Genomic DNA, 23,026 nt, shown 5'->3' with positions numbered 1-23,026 from the left:
TGCGCCGAGATGGCCTCAGCTCAGCTGCATGGGCCCCATCTGCTGCCATTGCTTGATTTTCATTTATTAGCTTTAAAAAAATAGCAAAAAAAAATATATATATTGCATTTCTGCCACTGACACCACCATTTCTCACGGACCTCACAGCTGTATTTTTTTCTAAGACTTCCATGCGCTGTCAGGCAGCACCACTCGCGGTAATGCGTGGGGTTTTTGGGGAGAATCAAGTCCCTTTCTGCTGCAAGCAACCAAAACCTGAAGTGCCTGATGGCCACAGACCTGCTGCTGGGGCCACCCAATGCCACCGGTGCCTTAGCAGCCGTGGGAAGCCGTGCCAGGAACGCGGACAATAGTGCAATGACAGATGAGTTTTGCATATCCGGGTCTTGCTGCTGTTTGAACACTAACATATAAGCTATTTAAAATAGCAACCGCTCAAAGAGTTCAACTTTTCTTAGAAAAAAACAACAGAGCCCAGCGCTTGCCAGTGCCAAGGCAGCAGGAGGATGGTAACGCCTTTCTTGCAGAGTGGCAGAGGCTGGTTTTTTTTGTGTGTGTGTTTTTGTTTTTTTTCCATAATTGTGTTGTTTGGGTGCCTGTTCTTGACAAAAGAGAATTAAAAATCACAGTGGTCCAATCCCTCCTGCAGCAGGGGAATACAGAAAATTAGATAAGGGTAAGAAACTGCTGAGATCCATCCCCTTTAATAAGTTTATTCAGATCGATCTTTTGCTGTGCCGAGGGATCCAGAGCTTGCAAAGCTCATGCATGGACTTGGCAAGAGATGAAGCTGCTCAGGGGCAGGGGGATGAGGCAGGGAGAGGAGAATGTGCAAAATGAGCCCTTTGCGGTGGATATTCAGTTGCTAGTGCCATAAAAGCTGTTGGCCCCGACTGAAGGACAACCGCTCGCTTTCTTAATTATCCAAAAGTAACTCCTAATATCTTGAGATAAGGTTTTCTCCCAGCTCCTGCTCTCAGAGGCTGTTTTTCAAAAATCCCCTGGCTCTGTTGCAATGTGTCCAGCTCAGCCCTGCTGCTTATCCACTTTGCTCACCCATTTCTGGGAACAAAAGAGCCCTTATGGCCTCGAAACCAAGCCCCCCAAGCTCCTGGCATCCGAACACCGGGGGAGGACGTCCTGCTGAAATCCACCCTTGGGATGCTGCTGAAAGCAACGTGGAGACGTGATGTTTGCACTAAATGCACCGGGAGAAAATCTGCGGCCACCCCCGAGCTGATTTGCACCCAGAGAGGGAAAAGGATGGGGCTGACACCGCACCCAGAACAGGATGGGGATGCTGTTTTGCTGGGAAGGACCAAACTGGGCCCATTTTTCTTCACAGCTGGGAAAATCGGAGAGAAACTCGACTTGTTGGACAGTTCTTTGGGAAAATGTTTGTAGCTACTTTGTTTTTTTCCATTCGTGGTTTATGACCAGTAAAGCATCCATTTGTTGCTGCAGCAGCCACCTGCTCATACTTAACTTTGCTGTTATAAAGACCAGTGCAAATAGTTGCTATTTTTGTACATATTTTTTGATACTATTTTATCCGACGTGGATATATATATATCCTTATATATATCCTTTGGAATAAAGAGCACAGAATCTTTATTAGGAACAAGCCGCCTCTGTCAGTTCCTTGCTCTGGGTTTGGATTTTCCTCTAATCCCTATTTCTGCCATGAAATCACCCTGGCTGTCCCACCTCACAAAAATGTCACTTGCAGCAAATTTGCCACTAGCAAATCCCTGCTCACCCCCTATTTCTAGGTCTCCAGCACCAAACCCTGCTCCATCACTTGCCCAGCCAGATGCTATCACTGAGCATCCCCTAATCTCATTTACTGCCTTATGTCTTAAATCCGATAAGCACAAAGCAGGTGAACGTTTCCCCAAAGGAAGACTTTATACAGCAAAAGCACTTTCTTTATCGCCCCAAATTACCTGCAATCCCACAATTTAAGCACAATCCCCTACAATCACTGCCCAAAGCACCGCTCCCAGCTTTGATTTCTGGCCCTGCCTTCAATCCCTTGGGTGCAAACCGGCAGCGTTTGGCTTAGCAGGACCCCAAAACCCAACAGTGATGCTGGGGAGCTGCTGGCATGCACGTTCCCCCTCAGGACCACTTGTCACCACGCGGGGACAACCTGCAGTCCCGGGGCTGGATGTCAGCTCTCCTCCCTGCCCAAACCCTGCCACCAGCTTTTTCCCTTGCTGCCTCTGCCCTTATCCTCTGCAGTCCCCTGGTGCTTTCTTTACAGAGACTTGCTGTCGGTTTTTCTCCCCCCTTTTTTTTTTTTTTTTCCACGCACAAAGCAGCACAAAAAAAAAAGGGCTGTAACATTTTGATAACCAAATAATCCAAGAGTGTGAAGCACTCACCACAAGGGGAACGAGATGGCAGGCTGCCCCGGTGATAAATAGCCCCTCAATTAACTCAGAAAAGAAAAATCCCACCCAAACTATGGAGACACAGAGTTTTAATCAGACTTAACGAAGCAGAACTCCTGTTTATGTGCGACCAGAAACAGAAAGCATCATTTAACGTCTGCCGATTGGTGTCACGCTCCGCCACTAACATATCCATCAAGATTAAACGCTGACTGATGCTGACATAACATTTACACTTGTTTGTGCCAAATCATTTATTTAAGGCTAAAAAAAAAAAAAGAGAGATAGAAAAATAGGGCTGCCTTCGGATAATGTAACTGTTGACTAACATTTGCATGCAATAAACCACACACTTGGCGAGAAGGCGTGGGAATGGGGCCAAGGAAAATCTTTGGCTTGACCTACGCAACATTTGGAAACCAGAGCAGTGGGAACGAGTTAGCTGCAGGGAGCTAAGGAGGAGACGCACCGTGCAAGGACACCCGAAGTGCCAGGCTGTGTAGGACCAGCGTTTTCCCCCGGTTTTGGTGCCCAGGTGTCAGGAAGGTGCTTTGGAGGGAGGTGCCGAAATGCTCTCAGCAGCGAGCACCGCGATGGCTTTTGGGGAGTGCAGATGCTTCCCAAGGAGCGAGGCAAGCAAAGCCACAAAGCACAAGGATTTAGAGCTCTTCAAAACCCTCGAGGATTTTCAATATTTACTATTCTTATTCTGGATGCTCTCGCTGTCCACAGAAACACTTAAGCTCTCTCTAATCCAGCTCGAGCCTCGGCAGCAAGGGTGTCCTGCGGCAGGGAGTCCCGCAGCCCATTGCTAAGTGCTGCCCCGAGGCAGCTGCTCCGGGCCATGAGATTGCCACCGCCAAAACCCAGGGATGCTCTGGTCCAGCTGGCTTCACCGTCTGCTTGGACTGGCTGCCCTGGGAAAATAAGAACCGTTAATATCTGCAGCGGGAGCATTTTGGCCAAAGGGATGAGATTTCAGCCCACCCAGAGGGATGCTGCCACGTGGGTCACGCACCTATGGGGTCCTGGATGAGTGATGGGTGTAGCGGAGGAGATTTTCACTGCAATAAGGAACCGAAGGGGAGGGAAAATGAAAAGGGGAAAAAAAAAGAAAATATATTTTTTTTAAATGCCCTTTGGAGATGTGGTGAAACGCAGCTTTACAGATTGGCTCGTGTGGCATTCCCATGGGAAATTCCTTCGTTGCCTTTCACTAAACTCCAAGGCACATTCCTGCTCTTTCTTTTATTATGGGCTGGGCACCCTTTATTAAGAACAGCTGAAGGCAGAGAGCAATCCAAGCAAACAGGAGTGGAAGCGCTCCTGAAGACATCTGCCTGCGGTAATTTACGGCAGCCTGCTTCCAGAAGAGAAAGTCAGGGGAGAAGTATTTGTACAGGAAAAGGAGCTGAGAACGAAGAGTAAATGGGCTGGGCTTGTGTCGGGAAGCTCTGGTTTTGGAAGAAAAGTGAAAGGAGAAAGGATTTCAGAGCCATGTAGCTGGTTCCCAGAGCTCTAGGTTTGTTGCTTTATCCCCAAAAATGGCAAGTCCCAAAAGAGGACACCAGGTGTGTCACCTGTGGCCCCATCGTGGATCCCAAACCTCAGCAATACCCAAAGACCCTCGGGGGCATCCGGACACTTACTTGCCCGCAGCCCAGCGTCCTTGCAAAAAAAAACAAAAGGCCCCTTCTGCTCACAAGTGGTGCACGATAACGCGCTATCAACAATAGCAAAAAACTGGTGCAAAGCCCTCGTGTTCTCTGCTCCGTGCTAACAACAAGGAGGGGCGATAAGGAGCTGGGGGAGGATGCTCACACCCCTGCAGCGGCTGCTTTTGCCCAGTTCTTCCCCCACTTTCTCTCTTTCCAGCAGTGATTTAGGTTTCCAAGAACTATCAACCACGCACAGGCTCCCCAGCAATTCCTGGCATTCAGAGCCTTTTGCAGCGACCGGACTTGCAAAAAAGCCAGTTTTATTTTAATTTTTTTTCAGCGTCCTGTCGCTCGAGGCTGTGCAACCCCCCCAGGGATGAGCAGAGCCCACGGATAAAAGCAGGGAAAGGGGCAGCTCTGCGCGGGTTCCCGCGGTACTTTTCCATGGGCAGGTGAACACAAAAGGGGTCCTCCTCGCGCCGCGGCGGAAAGCAGAGGGATTAGGGCAATCCCTCTGCAAACAGAGCTTGGGTGGGGGCAGCCAGGGCTCCTCGCCGCTCCCCTGAGAAGAAATGGCCGGGCTAACCAGGAAAACGTGCCGGCCGAGCTCCGGCGAAGCAATTATTCACGTGGAGCCACGTTCTCATGGGGGGGACGGCAGCGCCCGGGTGCTGGGTCGGAGATTTGTGGGGTTTACACAGGGCAGAACAGCTCTCGGGTACACCCAGCCCAACTTCCCCTGCGGAAGGATGTCCGAAAGCTTTGCAAACACTGCCCCAAAGGCTGCGGTGCCTGGCGCGGGGCAAATGCCAGATTTTCTTCTCCGATGTGTTTTTTTCCCCACTGGGTCAGAGGCAAGCAGAGCGTGGGCTCCCTATATACCAGCCAGGTAATATTAATCCTGTTCCTAGACTCTGGTGGCAGATCAATCTCTTGATGGTTTGGTGCTGAGTATTCTCATATATAATAAAAATGATGTAACTGATGATGCAGGCATACAAAAGTGCCGGATTCAGCATGATTCAGGTTATTTCCCAACTCAATCCAACAGCCAGCCACTCATTGAGCTTAATTAAATGAGCAGCTGGTGAAGGTCACCACTTCCCAGAGCCAGAGCTGCAGCCTAAAACCACGGCCTCATCCCCATCAGGACAAGCTAAGTGGAAACTGAAGGTTTTGCATGCTAATTAATAGGCAAAATGAGAATTTTAGGGCAAGATCCTGGAGCAAGAGACAGGGAGCCTTCGTGGCACCTCTGCAAGATCCAGCTCAACCCGAGGCATGGTCCAGCAAATGAAGCACCTGGCGTCATCTAATCCAGGGCCTGGAGCTCGTAAGCTTCAGAAGGGCGAAGGAACTTGATTTGTTTGTGACACCCACACCTACACACTCGCCACCCCGATTTTGGGATCAGACCCCAGCCACCTCTGGCATTACTCAGCAAATGAACCGTGTTTCATCCCTCCCTGCCGAGCAGCTTTTCGCTGGGTGCCAAGGGCGCACCAAACCTCTACACCCAATATTTGCGTGGGTGAAAGGAGGAATTGCTGCAGTATTTGTCTACAGAAGATGCTCATCCCCACCGAGCAGCCCTGCAGGCGCTGATGGCTGCACACTTCTGCTTGCTGGAAATCCCATAGGGACTTATTTTTTGAGTGAACACCATAAAAAATAAATAAATAAAATTAAGGCAATTAATGTGCTTGGAGGATCCATTTACCCAGTGGTCACATAGAGGCCATGCTGGTTAGTGCAAGCCAACATCTCTTGGAGAGTTTATTTTTTTCCAAGCAATAATGAATAGATTTTGCTGGCCCAAATTTTGCAATATTCAGGTCTGGAGTTAATTCCTCCGTGGGTGCCCGCACAGCAATGCTCAACAGCTTTACACCTGCTGAGCCCGGCGGAAAACACTTACCTGCTCTCCAAACGGATCCCCTGGCTCTGAAAGGAGTTTAATCTCGTGGATAAATACAAATGTTTTTATTCCCTTTGTGGACAGAATAAGATAGAAGGTGAAGGTGTGGCCGGAAAACCTTTCACTCCGTGCGCTGCATCTTGTCATCCAAGGTAAACACGCAGCTTAATGAAATTTCAAGAGGGAAAAGGTGAGATATTTGCCTTTATGTTCATTACCCTTTAGAGCAGGAACAATATTTGATGAGAAACAAAGAATCGGGCAAACTAGATGATAATCGCACGCGGTGAACAAACACAGCCTAGATCCTGGATTAATGAAGTGACTTAAATAAGAACCCCAAACTCTGGGGATTTGGCAGCACAGGGGGCAGCACCACAGGGCACATAGCCCTCGAGCCCGATAGCAGTGGAATGAGGACATCACCACCATTCAGTATTCCTGTTATTTCTTATTTTTCCCATTTTCTGCTTTTTTGGCATACCTATAGACCCCCGAGGGAGAACATCAGTTAGGGATTTTATGAGACACTGACTGCACAGTATTTTATTTATTTATTAAATTGGATTTATTTATTAAATTGGATTTATTTATTAAATTGGATTTATTATAAATATTTATTTATTGGTACCCACCCAAGATTCCCATATAACGAAAGGACAGAGCAAAGCAGACACCCGCTGCCCTACACTTCTTTGCTGCAGGAAATCCTGCACGTTTAAAGAGTTTCTACAGTCTACCGGATAAATAAGACACATTTAAGAAATACCCTCGAAAGATATTTACACGATAAGCTGTACTGGTTCCAAAGAAACCATTAGTGTCAATTAGAAAAACAAATCCTCTCTGGAACGTGCAAGTTTTTAAGGAAAAAAATGAAAGTTTTGTCTTGCGAATGGCCCATCGGGCCTTTCAGCTGCCTGTTGGAGTGTTTTTCGGTTAAAGACACGTTTGTGGCCCAGCTATAGTTGATGCAGCACATATGGCTTCCCCCGCCTTCATGTCTGGGGGAAAATATTGCGAAATCAGATAACCATGGACATTAAAAATCCATCCCCTGCTCCCCATGGCAGCCCCTTCTTGTGCCTGCCAGAGCAAACTTGGGCTCAGCCCTTTCCCAGCTCCACGGCCTCCCCAAACCTTCCTCAAGAGCGGTATCCTCCTTTTTCTCAACGCCCAGAGATATCCAAAAAATGGATTTAACACAGAAGAGACCCCCGTGCATCTCCTCCCCGCCTTGTCCTGCAGAGAAACCATCCCCACCTCCTCGGAGCAAAAACCCCACCTTTCAGGACTGCAGGCACATTTGCTCCGGGGGGATTAAATATTTACCCCGCAACGCAAATAGAAACGTAAACCAGCCCAAAACATTTTGCTGGGCATAAACAGCGCTTTATCTCTCGATCTTGTCTCATAAGCACATCAGCCCGGCCTCCACCCCGGGACACCGATGGCATCTTATTGGCACTGAAGGTTTAAAAAAAAAAAAAAAAAGAAAAAAAAAGAAAAGAGGAAGTGCAGAATAGCAGAGAAAAGCAAAGCTTTTTGGGGTGGATCTCTGTCCCTCCACTGAGCAGGAACCAGCACGTGCTAGCACATCCAGGACCCCCCCTTTTTTCCTCCAGCACCCCAAGGACATCAGACTTACTGTGTTTTTTGTTTTTTTTTTTTTGTTTTTTTACAGCAGCATGTCAGGGACAAGCAACGTCTTTTGGATAGATGTAGGCACGACAAGAGTTAATCTTTAGGGTTTCAGGAGCTTCTCCTGATCCCTGCGTTGGGATCTCGCTGAAATCACTTCCCGTCATTGCAAGCCGTGTACCTGAAGTGGCCTCGGTTTCAAACCTGGCATTTCTGAAACGAAACTGAAAGGAAACTAGTTTTTGCTCCATTCCCTCATCAAAATTGTGCAAGGCTGCTCCCAAAAATAATTTTTCCAGCTACAGCTCCAGTTTTCAAGGCTGGAGATTTACACCAGGGAGTTTTTCAGCTCTTATTCTGAAATTAGAGATGCGGAAGGCTTGGTAGACTGAAAAACGGCTTTCTGAAATACGGTTTTAAGGCATTTTGCATGCTGGGGCTGTGCAGCAGGGAGCCCAAAGCCCGTGGAGCCCTCTAAATCATGCATTCTCCCCAAAATGGATGCTGCTTTGGCCCCGTAGCACACAACCAGCTCCTCGCCATCCATTTTCTTGGAGGTGGGAAGAAAACTCCATCCGAGACAGGCCAGGCTGCTTTGCAAGCCAGACTTTGCAGGTTTGCTCTGCAAGCAGGAGGACGTTCCCAAATGCTCTGCAGCAGCTCCTAGAGGAGCACCAGCCCGTGATATGTCTGTAAAACCCTTCCCAGGAGGGTTTTCTTCCTCGAGCTTTACTCCCCTGGACACCACTAGAAGGCACCAACCCTCCAGGCACCGGCTGCAGGGCTCCTGCTCAGCCCCGTGACCCAGCCCCAGCACCCACAGCCAAAAACAGCCACACGCTTTGAGCCCAAAAGGCCAAAAATCAGAGTTTTGTGGTTTTTTTTTTTTATTTCCTTGAGCTCCAGTGATACAACTGTAGCAGCATCTCACAACTGAACTCCTGCATTGTTAAATACGCATTTAAGAGAACACACTGAACTCCAAAGCAGGCAAAAAAAATATAAAATAAAGAACTGCGGACAAAGTTACTCATCCTCCCCCCTAAATACATGTGCGTTCGTTGCAGACAAAGCAGCAGTACATGTTTCACATACCAGGTTAAAATAACTTCAGACTCGCAGCAAAACTTCCAAACTGAACAGAGGAAGAGAGGAGGAGCAACGGCTTTGGTGAAGGGGCTTTGAGCTGGGGACCCAGCATCAAGCACAGCAGGAAACGAACATTTATTGAACAGATTTTTGCAATTTTTAGACCAACTGGGCACACCCCTTCTCATTTCCAGCTGAAGAACGGGAAGCCTGGTTTTATTGAGTACCCAGGGTAATCAATAAAGAGCTCGATAAACGTAGAAGTGCTCCTCACCCACTCTCAGCTCAAGGGAGCGCAAGTTCCCAAGAAAATCTGGTTGCTTGTGCTCGATGCCTTGCGTGCTCAGTGCTCCAGAGGGAACCAAACACTCATTTTCCTGAAAAGCAGCCGAAACTGGAAGCAACATCCCCCTCCGAGCAGGATGCTTGGCTGCACAGCCAGGGCTGACCCTGCCCCACCGAGCCCCCAGGGGACACCAGGGCCTCCAGGAGCAGCCACCAAAAAAAAGAAATCAGGACTATGAAATCCCAGCGAGCAGAGGAAGAGGAGGACGCACGGCCGAGTTTGACTCCTAGGGAAGCTGCACCGAAAAGCTGCCGCCCTCCCCGTTACGCTACACTTTGCCTCTCAGCATTAAAGTGACCCAAAATTTTCTTCTAAGTGTTCACGCCCATCTCCGATGGATTTTTTTTTTTTGTGCAGTTCTGGTTCCTCTTAGTGACTCTCTAGCTTCTAAAGTCAAAGGAAAAAAAGATGCCCAAGCCTAGCAGCGAGCTCGAGGATCTCCAACCTCTAGGACCCTGGTGGGCAGCAGGGGCTGAGGGCTTCCTCCAGCGGCCTCGAGGGTAAACGTTTTGCACTTTAAGACAAAGGGTGCGTTGGACACAGTGATTCGTTCGGTTTCAGTGACAGAAAGGCATGGAGAGCCTCATCATGTCATTGGCACGAGGTTAATTTACACAAGGCACAAGCAGCACCGCCCAGAGGCGCTCTGCGATTCGGCTTCTCCAAATAACGGAGCGAGAGGCTTTTAGCTCTGCTTAGTGTCATCCCATACAGCGCGCCTGGCTTGTGGGACGTCCCCAGTGATGTGTGCTAGCCACATTGCAGCCCTTCCTCAGGCCCTTCCCGTGCCAAAAAAAAACGAGCTGAAGCCTCATCTGGGGGCAGAGCAAAAGCTGCCACCAGCACAGCAGTGGGATGGGACCTGCCTGAAATATCTGGGCGCGAGATTTGCCCATCGGTGTCCTCAAACGCCTGAAATCCCTCAATTTTGTCATCGGTTACTGATGCGGACGTAAGTGGTTCAGGCCAAAACCCACTCCCCAGGACATCACACCAAGTTTGCGGAACTACCTGGTGCCATCTGCGGGGCAAACCCGATCCCCTCAAACCAGGGAAGGGCACTTTGGGGCTCTCCATCCCCAGCACAACGGCTGCGCTCCAAGAAAAATCAGCATTTCTACAAAGGCAAACACGAAGGATGCGTCGGGAAGAGCCGTTCCCAGCAGGAGCAATAAGGCTGACACCCTTCAGAGCAGGCACGACGTTGCCAAACACCACGAATCTCAGCTTTTGCAGCAGCAAAACCAAACCCACGGCACGAGGAACCTCTCCAGGTTGTGGTTTTTACCCCCCTAGAACAGTGATGAACAACAATTTATTGTCAAACGCAGACCGAGAGGCGGCTCCAGGTCTGCAATTTGGACTTTCCCAAGGTTTTCGGTGCTGGCTGCTGGTTTGGTGCTGCCAGGATGCGACCAGCAGCTCCACGCACCCTGCTCCAAGCCCAGCAGCTCTCAGGATGCGCACGGATGCTCCTGGAAGCAGGATCGGGGCCTTAGTGAAGAAGAAGTACAAATAAATTAAGGGAGGACGAAGCCTGTTCCAGCTATCACACACCATAAAAATGTACCTTTAAAAAAAAGTGTTTGAAAAAAATACTATTCTTTTAAAATCGACATTTTTTAAGAGTCTCCTTGTAAAAAAAAATATATCCCCTCCTCTGCAAAGTGACCAAGCATTTTGGGGTGCCCCTGCTGGCATCCTACTGTTTCCCAACGTGGTGTCCCCATTCCTTCTCCCCAAGGGCCCCAGCAAGTCCCAAGGGGTTACCAAGTCCCTCGACACCCACAGGAGAATCCAGGCCACGGTCTGGGGGCTAAATGCTGTATAATTAAAGCCAATCTGGCTATAAAAATAAATGCTTTTGTGTCTTCCTTGCACACGATGGAAGAATGTAGCCCTTTTTAAACAGCTCAGCATCTAGCTGTAATAATATTTAAAAAAACCAAACCAAACGCCTACATAGAAAAATAAAGGATAAACATTATCCATCTATTTTATATTTATATAAAAAGTTCTACCAGAGGATATTTTGCTTCTTCACCGTAAAAAAACGGCCTAGGTTTCATAACCTAGGCTTATGGTGAGGAGTAAACTACATCTTCAAACTTATCCAGAGAAAAAAATACCAGTTAACGATTTTGCTTCTCCAAAATAAAGTTATTAAATATATATATTATTTTAAGTCTTTATAAACTATTTCATCCTTTAAGCGACGAGGGGAACGGGTGGCTGAGGAGCATTTTAAGCCCTCCTTCCCCCCAGGGAGGGGGGGAAAGCAGACGTCAGCCGTGCCCCCACCAGGACCCCGGCCCGTTTTTTTAGCAGGGACCCGGCGCTGGTGGCTCACACACACACGGAGGGGACACCGAGGCTTGAATTCACTCTGTGTCCTTCCTTCAAAAGGATGTCCTTTTCTCCAGCTTGTGCTTCGTGAGGAAGTACTTGAAGAACTCATACACCGACCAGGCGATGGCCGTCGAAGGGATCTGGTAGATGACGCGCGCCTGCACCCCTCGGAAATACCCCGCGACGCCCCCCAGCTGGTAGACAGTCCTGAAGGCGTTCACCATGCCCGAGAGGTGCCCGCTGATGTTCAGCGAGCTCAGGGCCGTGTTTTCTTGAGTGTTGAGCAAGGTCTTGCAGACGTCCAGAGGGGTGGTGGCGGCGGCGGCCACGGCCCCCGCGACGCCGCCGGCGAAGACGTGGGACAGGGGGTTGTACTCCCTGCGGGGGTTCACCTGCTCCTGCATGAACTCGTAGGTGATGAAGTGAATGGCCTGGAAGGGGACGTTCATGGTGAGCTGCGTGGTGTAGCTGCGGTAGAAGGCGCCCAAGCCCTCGGTGCGCCGCACTGTCCTCACGCACTGCAGGACGGACTTGTAGGGGGAGTTGAACATCTGCATCCGCTGCTTCACCACTGCGCCGGGACGGCCGCCACGGGGGGAGGCACGGCAGGCAGCACCAGGCAGGACGGAGGGAAGGAGATAAAGGTTTATTAGCCGAGGAACACGCTGCTTGGATATTGCAACACCCGGCCTGGTCCCTGCTCCGAGCCCCAGCCACGCAGACCCAACCTCCCCTCCCAACCTCTCCTTCCAAGTTTGAAGGGCTGTGGCACAGGACAGGCATTTCTGCAGCAAGGGACTCCCCACCTACACGCTTTTACCCAAAAGAAATCCATAAACCCTCCACTTCCCCCGGTATCCCTATGGAAACCCAACAGGGGAAGCAGTCAGCCCAGCCCTGGATTGACACCTCTCCAATTCCATGGGTCAAGGCACCCCTCGAGCATCATTAAATCAAGCTAGAAAGGGATTAGGACAGATACACGAGGACCCCCAGGTGCAGCTGGGGGGGATGCAGAGCTCGTGCATGGAACCATCACGCACACCAAGCCACCAAGGTGGTTTAATAACTGGATGTCACCCTGGAGTGGCAGGGACCTCACCTACAGCCCAACACGCTCAGGTGGAACAACTTCAGCTGACTGACGCAACAGGTTACTTATCCTGATTAAAGGGATTTTTTAATATTAAAGAGTTTTTTTTTTCTATAAAACTTGCCTTTGGTCCAGCTCAGAAGCTGAGTACGTTAACACCAGATAGCAGTCCAGCTCCTCGTCTCCATTTTAGGTGCGTTTTACTGTTAGCCCTCCTGCGCCAGACTTCTCCCACCAGAAAGGCCACGCACTGGCCCTACCGGCTGCTCTACCTGTCTGACAACCTGACCGAGCTCAGCTTTGTTTTGGTAGTCCAGAGCTTCACAGAAACCACAACCACTTCAGCAAAGATTTACTGGCAGAGCCGTGAGGGCATCGTGACTCAAGCTCCTGCTGGCACCGACCGCCTCTGCTCTACAGACCGAGCTGGAGCAGGCACAAGGGTGACACCGTAAGGGTGACACCAGTTTTCTTGCAGGGCCACGAAAAGCCACGCAGACACTGCACAAGCCCCCAGAAAATAAGGGAAAAGAGCCAGGCAGTGCTGGGCAGAATTTCTCCCTTGGTGCTGGCTCTTCTGATCTCAATCAGAAAAGGAGCAGCATCACCAAAGCAACGGGCTCACGGTGCTGAGCCGGCACAGAGCATCCCCAGCACCTTGCTGGGCTAACAGGGTGCAGCAAGGGCCTTACCTTCAGCTGGATTCATCACTGCATCGTGTAGCAAGGTGGCCACGCTCCCAGCTATACCTGCAAGACACAAAAACATCCTTCAGAGGAGATCTGGAGAGCGGGGGCTCTCCCAGAGCTCAGCAGCAAGCTCATGGGAGCACCCAGTAACATGACTGGTTTCCAGTATGGAAAAAACCCAGCCAGGGCAGCTCGACAGAAGGCAGGATCTGCAAGCCAGCTCTGGCAGCACCCCATTTGCTGCTCCCTCCAACAATTCACACGGCTTTGCCTACGCAAGACGCCACCGGCTTAACTCGGCTTGCGCTAGACCGAGAAGTGAGCAATGCTTAGAACTGGCTCAGTGCATCTATAATTAGGTATTTTTCATCCATTTACGCAGTCTGGGCTTTAAACACTAATTGCACGGATTCTGCAAGCATCCATCCATCCATTAATGACTCTGCAGTTGGCTCGAGGAGGGGCCTGGAGCCACACCTGCCCCTTTGATGTAAGTTTCCATCCCAAATTCTGTTGCCCAAACGACTTTTGGTCATTTCTCACAGTGCTTTCGCTTCCCAGCTGGTCCCGAAAGCCTGTAGCTACTTGAAAGGCAGGCAGAGGAAGCACAATATGAGCAGAAAGCAGCAAGCCAGAAGGGTATCGTGCCCTTAACTGAGTTGGTTGAGTCAAATCGAGTGCGTGCCATGCCCCACAAAGTCCCCTGCAGAACCTCCTGCAAGCCCAGCTGCCCCGTTACAGCTCAATGCCTTGACCTGAATTTATTTTTTATTTATGAACCTTCCTGGTAGAAGCAAAGCCCACGGCAAAGCACGTGAGGACAGGGGACGCAGCGTGCTTGGCCACGCTGGAGCTGCAGGGAACCACCAGAGCTTCAGACCTCCTGAGGTTGGGATGGCAGCTCCAAAAAAAAAAAAAGCCAGGAACAGCCAGGCACTGCCTGAAAACACCCCTTGTCCAACATACAGAGGCTTGAAAATTTGGGGATTAAAGATTCTGTGTGGAAATCTGGATTAGACAAAGGCTTGGGAAGGGGCACAGCAGTGCCATCAGGCCAGGAACCACTGGCAGGAGCACAAAGCGCTCGGCTGGAGGGCCGGCGCCACGCTCTTGTACCTGCTCTCCTTCCCCCTGCCTTCCCAGGGCTCCAAAACCGTGTGCGAGCCTGGGGTTACATCCTGCACCCTCCTGCTGGGCATCCACGGGGCTGGCACGAGAGCAGGGCGCTCTCAGGAGCAGAGCCGCGAGGGATGGCAGCTCCGTGCGCGAGGCAACGAAGGGAAAAGCTGCTCACTGCAAGCTGCTTTCGTGCAAAAAAAATAAAATAAAATAAAAAATAAAGTCAAATACCATTGGCCAAGTGGCTGTTTCCTCCGTGCTGGATGGTGTCGCTGAGACTCTTCTTAATTTTTTCGTAGCAGGCGAAGTACATGGCGTGGGCAGGGCCAGCCCCCAGCATGGTGACATTGATGCCACGTAAAGGCCTCCAGAAGCCTTCCGTCAGGACGATCTTCTTCAGGGCTTCGTACACGCTCCTGTACTGGGCTTTGGGGTCCGGCTGCAGGCTCTGCATCCTCGTCTGCAACAGAGCACAACCCGGGGAGAGGCCTCAGTTACCTGCCCTCAATGCAGAGCCCACAAACCGCAGATTTAAGCTCAAGACTCAAGATCCAGCACCATGAGATGGGTAAATGATTAATAAATTATTGAGCTGGAGCCCAAGCCCCACCAAAGCTGCAGAACCCCCCCAAAAAAAAACATTGAACCCATGCCCAAGCACCATTTATTCACATTTCTCCTGCCAAATCAGCCCCAAGAAGTCCACGATCCCATTGCAACACCAGAAGGAGCCTGCTCGCGGAGGGAAGCGTAACCTCTGCTCCTGTTTATGCGCGGGGAATTAAGGGCAATTGTTCAAAAGCCGAGGTGAAGAAATGCAGTTAGGGCTCTAATTGCCTCCTGCTTGCAACACTCCCGGCTCTGCCCCAGCTTGTTCCTCCTGCAGTCGCTCTGCTTTCGATACCCAGCGAGCAGGGTGAGTCCAGCCGACTGGGGAATGAGTTTCCTAGAAGGGCAAGCTAAAAAAAATAGGGTGCCGGGAAGACCCTCGGGGATTATTTGTCCCCAGCAGCCTGCCACAGAGAGCCCTGAGACATCCTAGGGCACATCATCCCCACATTTCAGGGTCACCTGTAGCCGCCAGCACCCTGGGCTGGCAGCTTTGCACCATGTTTTGAAGACAGCCAAGCTCGGGACATCCAAAAATGTATTTTAAAACTCATTCCCATCACTTAATTATGCACCATGGAAAAAAAAAATACTTGCTTGAGTTTGCTTCTAGCTTCTGGAGGCTGATGGCATCCCTTGACCAGAAATGCTCACAGCAGTGAGCGCCCATCATGAACGCTCTAGTAGGGGAGAGGCTTTGCAGACACAATCCTAAGGCTGTTCAGGCTTTATAGGATGCCTTCCGAGGTCAGATCTCAGCTTCCTACACACGTGCCACGATGTGCTGCCACCGGGCACCCCGCTAAGGTCAGCCCGGTGCACGAGCACGGCTGATAAGCAGGAGGAGATAAGGGGGCGGCCACGGATCCGTGCCCGCTTCATGCAGCGGGCCAAGGCTCTGCTGTAATTACAGCCCCAGCATCAGCGACTGCTTGATAGGGCACCTTAAATTCGTTCGAATTCCTTTTGACTCCACACGCTTCAGCTCTACACCTGCTCCATAGGAGACAGACCACACCGAAGGCCCTGGTTTGGATGTGCAACACTTTGGGGTCCAAGTCTGAGCCCAGAAATACAAAACTGGCTTGCTTTAACCACGAGGTTAACACGAGAGCACCCCTTCCCCGATCAATCCTGAAAGCTGCAGCACCGAACGCAATCCTCTCGTCATCCAGAATAAAAAAAAAAACACATTTATTTATTTTGCTTCCTTCCAGCAGCAGCAGTGCCCCCAGCCTGGTGCTGCCCTTGCAGGCAAAGCACAACAAGATTTCCCTGCCCGGTCCTTGGCAGCAGCTCAGCGCCAGAAGCAGCAGGGCTCTCCCGTGCCTCCTCCACGCTTCCGCAGCAGGACGTGGACCCTGGAGCTTATCAAAGCCCTTCAGCAATTAACCAGGGGGCAACACTGCAGCTGGGCTTTCAGAGGAGATTAAACCGATGGAAGTGGGGCAGATTTGGACCTTGGATTCCTCAACGCACGCTGGTGACCAGAAACTTCCACAGGCACTGGTCTGAGACCAAGCAAGAGATGGGGGCTGAATTCCAGACTTTAGCCAGTGCCCTAATTCAAGTTACTAAGAAGTACAGAAATAAGCGATGCTAATCCAAATAAATCACTGCATTTGTAGCAAATATTCTGAAAAACACACAACAATTGCGTTTTCCAAGTGACGTAACCGAGCAGCTGGCTGAATTTCAGACCTGAAGCACTGCTCAGTCATCATTACAAGGCATCGCCCTACAACCAGCTGGAAGAATTTGCATCCCCCTCCGTGTCGCCTTTCCCTCCCCGTGCATTGCCCGGCACCGCTGCAGCCCCACGGCACGGGTCCCAGCGGGGCTGCAGGCGGTGCTGAGCCCCACGCTGCGCACCCCGTGGATGCCCGCAGCAAAAACAAGCTCCGTGTTTGGGGAAAGCTCCAAGGCCGCCTTCCCTCGGCGTGGGGGGGAGCTGGGCTGAGAAACAAAGCAAAGCTTCCTGCTCCACTGCGCCGAGCGGCGCTGGAAATAACCCCAAAAGCGGGGAGCAGCCTGCCCTTAAAGGCAGCGACAGCACTGAAATACCCCGAAACGCGCTTAAAAAAAAGTTTTACATCAGCTCTCAGCCTCCGCTTGGCATGCACAAGGGTCTGAGACCCCCCCCCCCTCGGGTTTTGGCACCCTCCCACCCCAGGGGTGCAGAAATTGGGGCGGATTTCGGGCGGATTCGGCCGTGCCCCGCCGTCAGCGTGACTCAGCAGCACCCACCGGCCGCATCCAGCCGGGGGCTGCGCGCTGCCGGTTTCGACTTGAAGGCGTTGCTTCACTCTCGGACTCCGAAAGCGATCCCGATCTCAGCCCGGCTTCTTGCCAGGAAGCCTCCGGAGCCGGGGGAAACCGGAGCACGTGGCAGCATCCCCTCCTCCGTAGGGGTTATAGGGGAAAAGCGCTGCACAGAGCAACAAAGCACCCAGCCGGCACGTGGTCCTGAGCACCCTCCTGCTGGGCATCCAGCTGCTTTCACACAGGAACACAAATATTAATTTTTTTTTCCCCTCCCCCTTCTTGCATTATCCAACCCATTTTGGAGGGGTCCCAAAGCTGCACCAGATCCCACAGCACGCAGCAGGGTTTACGCCGCGCCCAACCCACGCCGCTCGTTGCATCACCGGCCCCGCAGCCAAATCCACAGCCCAGCACCTTTTCACGGGACGCAAACGGGTCAAACAGCCCCGGGAGCAACCAAAAAAGCACAATGCACACAGATCCTGCGGCGCGAGGAGCTGGGAACAGGCTGGGCCCTGCCCCGGCCGGGATAAGCTTATCGCGGCCGGAGCAAACACGGTGCTGGGTGCTGCACCTTCGGAGGCTGCCAGCGGATGATTTTTGCTCGGCGGGCTTTCTGCCACTTATCTGAAGCCTGCAAGCTCCTCCAGGAGCTCCCGCCCCTGTTGTTAGCCAGCCAGAAACGCTCCTCCACCTCCTCGGGTTAAATCCTCGTTGCATAAGGCAGGAGCGCGCCGCCGGCAAGCATCCGGGCGGTCCTGGTTTGAGCCCAGGCAGAAGAAATAAAAGCAAAAAGGGACAGCTTCAGGTTCAGGGAGCATCCCAAGGATGCCATTCTAGGAGGAACGTAGGCTGCAGCTCCCAAAATCCTACAGAAAACCCAGCGGGCATCGCCCTCCATGCTCCCGTCCCCACCAGCATCTCCCATCCCCTGGCTCCCCGGGCAGCTCAACTCCTCACCTGGGGCACGAAGCACAAAATCCCGAAGGAGGAAGCTCGATGCTTGATCCCATTCCCCGTTCCAACCCCAAAAGCACCCAAGGTTTGCCAGCGGAGGCTGCACGGCTGCCTTGGACGTGCCGCCGCTCTCCTTGCACGAAGTTGAGCAATACGCAGGGTCTGCGGACGCCTTCCCAGAAGCTTTTCCAGGCCAGCAGCTGACACGAGCAATGCTCCTGGCCAGTTTTCTATCCAGAAGCGTTTCACTAACACTTCCCCAGCTTCTCGTTTTCCTGCGAAGCGTCGCTGATTTGACAGGCAACTGCACAAATAAGCTCAGGCACTTCGTTTCTTCCCCGGTTGCTCACCCAGCACATCCGCGTGGCACACACACACCCCCCAGACTCCCCGCAACACACCAAAACCACCAGATTTTTTACCAAAAAACACCAGATTTTTACCAGGAAAAATGCGTCAGTTGCTGCAGTGACTGCACCAGACCCTGACGGCTGCAGGACACAACCGGGGACACCGGAGATGTGGCACCGTGAAGCTCACTGACCAGGAGGAAATCCAATTTCTCCAGAAGTAAATGCAATTAAAAGGCATGGGTTTGGGGTGCACAGGCTTGGAATAACGCCCGCTAACACCTCGCCTCTAGCAGAGGGCTCCGGTGCCGCTTCTGGACGAAGGTGTGCAGGAGGGTGATGCCTCCAGCCTGGTGCACGAAGCCACCAGCCCCAAATTTCCTGATGGGGTGACCCCAAAGGCTTACAGCCGCGGCTTGCAGCACCCACGCTGTCCCCTAAACAGGCGCAACTGCTCCTGGTGGCCCCATGTTGTGGGTGCGGAGCCTCTCCCACCACCAAACCCAAACCGAGGCGAGCGTCCTGACCCCAAAACTCGGGACCACAGCTCTGCCTTGCCCTCAGACTTGTGGGTTTCCAGGACCGGAGTTGCAAGCCCCAAAACAAGCCAGGCAGCCCAGGGCAGATTAGCCCTCGTAGCATCCCTCCCCACAAGCTGTCCGTCCTTCCCCGCAGACAGACAAACGTCCCTGGCTGCCCTATCCCCAGCAGCAGGAGACTTCTTGCCCCTACAAAGCCGCCACACAGCCCGTGTCCCCCCGCAGCCCGAGGAAGAGGAGGGTCCCAGTGGGTCTGCAGGAGCTCCACCACCAGCAGCCCTGGGCGCGGGATCCCAAAGCATCCCGCACGCCCACGGGGCTCACTGCAGCATCAGGGCACAAGGAGTGGGGAAAAAAAAAATAATACAAGGAAGAGCACAGCTGCTGCTGTCCCTAATAGGAGAGCGGCGTCACGGCCCCGACCTCAAGCTGAGGAATTGTGCAAGCAGCCAAAGCAAGCAATTCCCCAAATTGCAACATTTTCGCTTTCTCTTTGAGAGGAAGTGACTTGCAGGGACCAAAACATTTCCTCCAAGGGGCGAGCGAGCAGCACGGGTGCCCAGGACACCCCCGGGGGAACCTGCCCCATTGCTCTGCTCCCCGACCCCAGTAACCACCAGGAGCAGGACAGCTTGCTTCTCTTCTGGAGGACGCGAGCAGCACATTTCCCATGCTGGAGTGACCGATGACTGCTGCTTACAGCCTAATTAGCGCCCGGTTCGTTAAGCTCCGCGGGGCAGCTGGCTGTATGGGATGGCTCTGGCTGCGGGGGAGTTCGCCGCAGGTGGCAGCTCCCTGCGGAGCACCTCCAGCTCCCAGAAACCAGGCGCTGCTTTCGTTTTCTCCCCCCCCCACTCCCTTTCCCCGCAGAGGAAATGACCTCCCGAGCACGGCGTGACGCCCGCAGGGCTGGGCAGCCGCTCCCGCGGAGGGCACGGGGACAACGTCGCTGTGAGGAGCCAGCTTTGGGGGGGGAACCCCCCAAAAAAAAAGGGGTTTTGGTACAAAGTGGGACAGCCACGAGTATCGGCAAGGTGCAGCTCCTGCCACAGGTGTCCCTTTGGGATCTGAAAGGTGCTGGGGGGTAGCAGCAGGGCTGCCCCATCCCATGGCTCATCCAGGCTGTCCCAGACCCTCGGCCCCATACTCCAGTCCCCCAAACCCCACATGATTCACATCCCCTATTGCAGTAGGACGGGGATGTGTAGCAAGAAGGGGAAATTTGGCTGCTCTGTGCAAGCTCGCTGCCACCCCAACAGCAGCTTCTGCTGCTCCCTGCAGCCCCTTTGCAAGGGGGGGGGACCCCAAGAAAGCCCCCCAGTTTCTGTAGGACCAACGAGCCCAGCACACCTGGGACCTGCTCAGATGCAGGCACCACTCCGTGCCACCAGCATTCCCCTCCTGGCTGGAATTAACCCCAGTTTGGGAAAGCATGGGAGGAAAAAAGCTGGGGAGCAGAGCTCCAGGACCCCCCCGGGGGCAGGCAGGAGGACTTCGCTTGCGGCACCGGGACAGCCGTGGCTGGGCACCGCACACCTTTGCACCGCGCCTCGCGCAAAGCTCGCCGGGCTCCCACGGGACGCGTCGGGGCAGAGCAGGATGACACAGCACCCTGCTGCCCCCAGGGGTGCACCCAGCTGCAGCACCCTGCCCCTCGCTCACCCCGAAAGCCTCTTACACGGTTCCCCTCCCCATAGCGTGGCACAACCCTGACACCCCCCCCCAAACAAACAAACTTTCCCCTTGCACGCTTTCCCCGTTTGCAACCCGTGCTTCCCTCCTCCTTGCTGCACTCTCTCTTCCCAGCGCCCTTGTACCCCATACCCTGTGCCTGCCACCCTTGCACTCCCTGCTTGCACCCCCAAACCCTGTGCACACACCCCCTCCATGCGACCCCTTGTACCCCCACACCCCCCTTGCACACCTATGCCCCATGCAGCCCCCCTTTACACTCCACCCATGCAACCCCTTGCACCCCCATACAACCCATGCACCCCTCATGCACACACCTCCTAAACTCCCTCCGAGCAACCCCTTACACTCCATAGCCCGCACACACACCTATACAACCCCTTAGACCCCCACAAACCCCCACTTCACACCCCCATACCTCCTACATCCCCTACACAACCCCTCACACTCCCATACATCCCTCTTCCCTCCTACCCCACACACAACCCCTTACAGCCCCATACAACCCCTTAAAAACCCCTACACAACCCCACTTTACACCCCTTACATCTCCCTATATAACCCCTTATACTACCATACACCCCCCTTGTCCCCCCACACCCCACGACTCCCCCGATAGTTATATAAACACCACCTTACACCCCCATAACCCCCACATACACGCCCATGCCCCCCCTTATAACCCCATACATTCCCTTACAACCCCATATCCCCAATACAGCTCCTTACAACCCCATACCCCCCAATACAGCCCCATACACACCCTTACAACCCCACACCCCCTAATACAGCCCCATACCGCCCCCATACGTTCCCTTACAACCCCATACCCCCCAATACATTCCCTTACAACCCCCATACACCCTCTTACAACCCCATACCCACCAATGCAGCCCCATACCCCCCCCTCAAAGCTCCCTTTCAACCCCATACCCCCTAATACATACCCTTGCAACCCCATACTCCCTAACACAGCCCCATACACCCCCCCCACACCCCCCTACAACCCCATACAACCCCTTACAGCCCCATACACCCCCCACACACCCCCTTACAGCCCCATACACCCCCTTAGCACCCCCCCCGGGTCCTCCCCCCCCCCTTTACACCCACCTTCACCGAGTCCACCGGGTACATGACGGTGTGCTCCATGATGCCCGCCACCGCCCCGGCCAGCATGTGGGTGCCGAGCGAGGCTCCGCTGGGCAGGCTCTCGTACTCCTCGCCCTCCATCGGGGCCACGGCAGCGGCTACGGGCGGGGGGCCCGGCCCCGGGGGGGCCGCCGCGGAGCCCCCCACGGCGCAGCCCAGCTCCATGCGCCCGGGGCCGCGGGGGGGCGGGGGGGCGGCGCGCCACGGGCTCGCGCGCTCCCGCGCCCCGCTTTAAAGCCGCGCCCTCGCCCCGCCCCGCCCCTCCCCGAGCCGGCCAATGGCGAGCCGCCTCCCCCGCCAGCCCGCCTCCCATTGGGCGGCACGGAGCGCGGGGCGCGGAGGGCGGCGAATGGGGAGGGGGGGAGAGGGGAGGGAGGGGATTGGCTGAGGGCGGAGCGCGCGCGCGCGCCTTCTGCGGGAGGAGCGCGGCGGCGCGCCCGCGCGCGGCGGCCCCGGGGTCGGAGCCGGGGTTGGGATGGGGAGGAAAAAGGGAGGAAAAGGGGGGAAAATCGCGGCCGGGGCACCACGGGGTGGGATTTTTTGGGGGGGAGGGGGACATCAGCGAGGCGTTATTTTTGTAGGAGGTGGAAATCAGTCGTTTTTTTTTTTTTAAGGAGGTGGGCATCAGCAGGGAGTTATTTTTCATAGGAAGGAGGTGGAAATTAGCCTTCTGCACATGCACGCTCCATGTCCAATCCCCCTGCGGCCCCAAATGTCCCCTAAAATAAGCAGCTGGATGTGGTGCCCACGCCCCGCCTGGTCCTGAGGCTCTGCACAGGGAGAAAAGTTCATAGGAAGGTGTAGGAGGGCATCGTGGGCTGCCCTGCAAAGGTTTTCGGGAGAGGTGGGGTCTGCAGCGAGCACTGTCCCTCATTGCAACTCCCACCTTGCACGCCACTGCTGCTTCTTCCACAAAACCGACCCAAACTGATTGTATTTAGAGCCCTGAGATACAGACTTGGAGGCAAAACCTGCGTGGTGCTGTGCTGCAGCAACAGCCCGGCCTTTAAGGGATTCCTCCTTTCGGGATCCTTTGGAATTTGACCTTGCTGGGAAGGTGGCGTCAGGGCGCATCTCTCAGGCTGAAACCAAGGTTAACCATTTGCATGAAGTGCCGCAACAATGCCAAGCAATTTATTGCTGTCTGAACCTTGGGAAGCACAG

The 23,026-nt window shown here is 53.4% G+C and overlaps 1 protein-coding gene across 2 annotated transcripts; it reads right to left on the bottom strand.

The window, feature by feature from the left end:
• Positions 1-7,616: 7,616 nt before the first annotated feature.
• On the bottom strand, positions 7,617-22,068 carry SLC25A37 (solute carrier family 25 member 37). Of its 2 annotated transcripts, none has more exons than XM_066983449.1 (4): positions 21,824-22,068; positions 14,530-14,758; positions 13,183-13,239; positions 7,617-11,968 (listed from the first exon to the last, which is right to left on the bottom strand). In XM_066983449.1, the coding sequence occupies exons 1-4, from the start codon at positions 22,025-22,027 to the stop codon at positions 11,448-11,450; spliced, it is 1,011 nt and encodes a 336-aa protein (XP_066839550.1). In that variant the 5' UTR covers positions 22,028-22,068; the 3' UTR covers positions 7,617-11,447. The 2 variants fall into 2 exon arrangements, with proteins under 2 accessions (XP_066839550.1, XP_047901714.1); XM_048045757.2 differs by lacking the exon at positions 21,824-22,068 and adding an exon at positions 18,133-18,506.
• Between the last annotated feature and the right edge of the window lie 958 nt (positions 22,069-23,026).

Source organism: Anser cygnoides, chromosome 26 (assembly GCF_040182565.1).
Source record: "Anser cygnoides isolate HZ-2024a breed goose chromosome 26, Taihu_goose_T2T_genome, whole genome shotgun sequence".
Classification (NCBI taxonomy): domain Eukaryota; kingdom Metazoa; phylum Chordata; class Aves; order Anseriformes; family Anatidae; genus Anser; species Anser cygnoides.
Note: the sequence above shows the minus strand (reverse complement) of the source record. Positions and strands in the feature narration are given on the sequence as shown.

Excerpts from the sequence above, each read along its gene's own strand:
- SLC25A37 (XM_066983449.1), bottom strand. The coding sequence starts at position 22,027 with ATGGAGCTGGGCTGCGCCGTGGGGGGCTCCGCGGCGGCCCCCCCGGGG. Across the intron at positions 14,759-21,823 it reads ACCCGGTGGACTCGGTGAAG|ACGAGGATGCAGAGCCTGCA; the intron begins GTGGGTGTAAAG and ends GCTCTGTTGCAG. Across the intron at positions 13,240-14,529 it reads AAACAGCCACTTGGCCAATG|GTATAGCTGGGAGCGTGGCC; the intron begins GTATTTGACTTT and ends TGTGTCTTGCAG.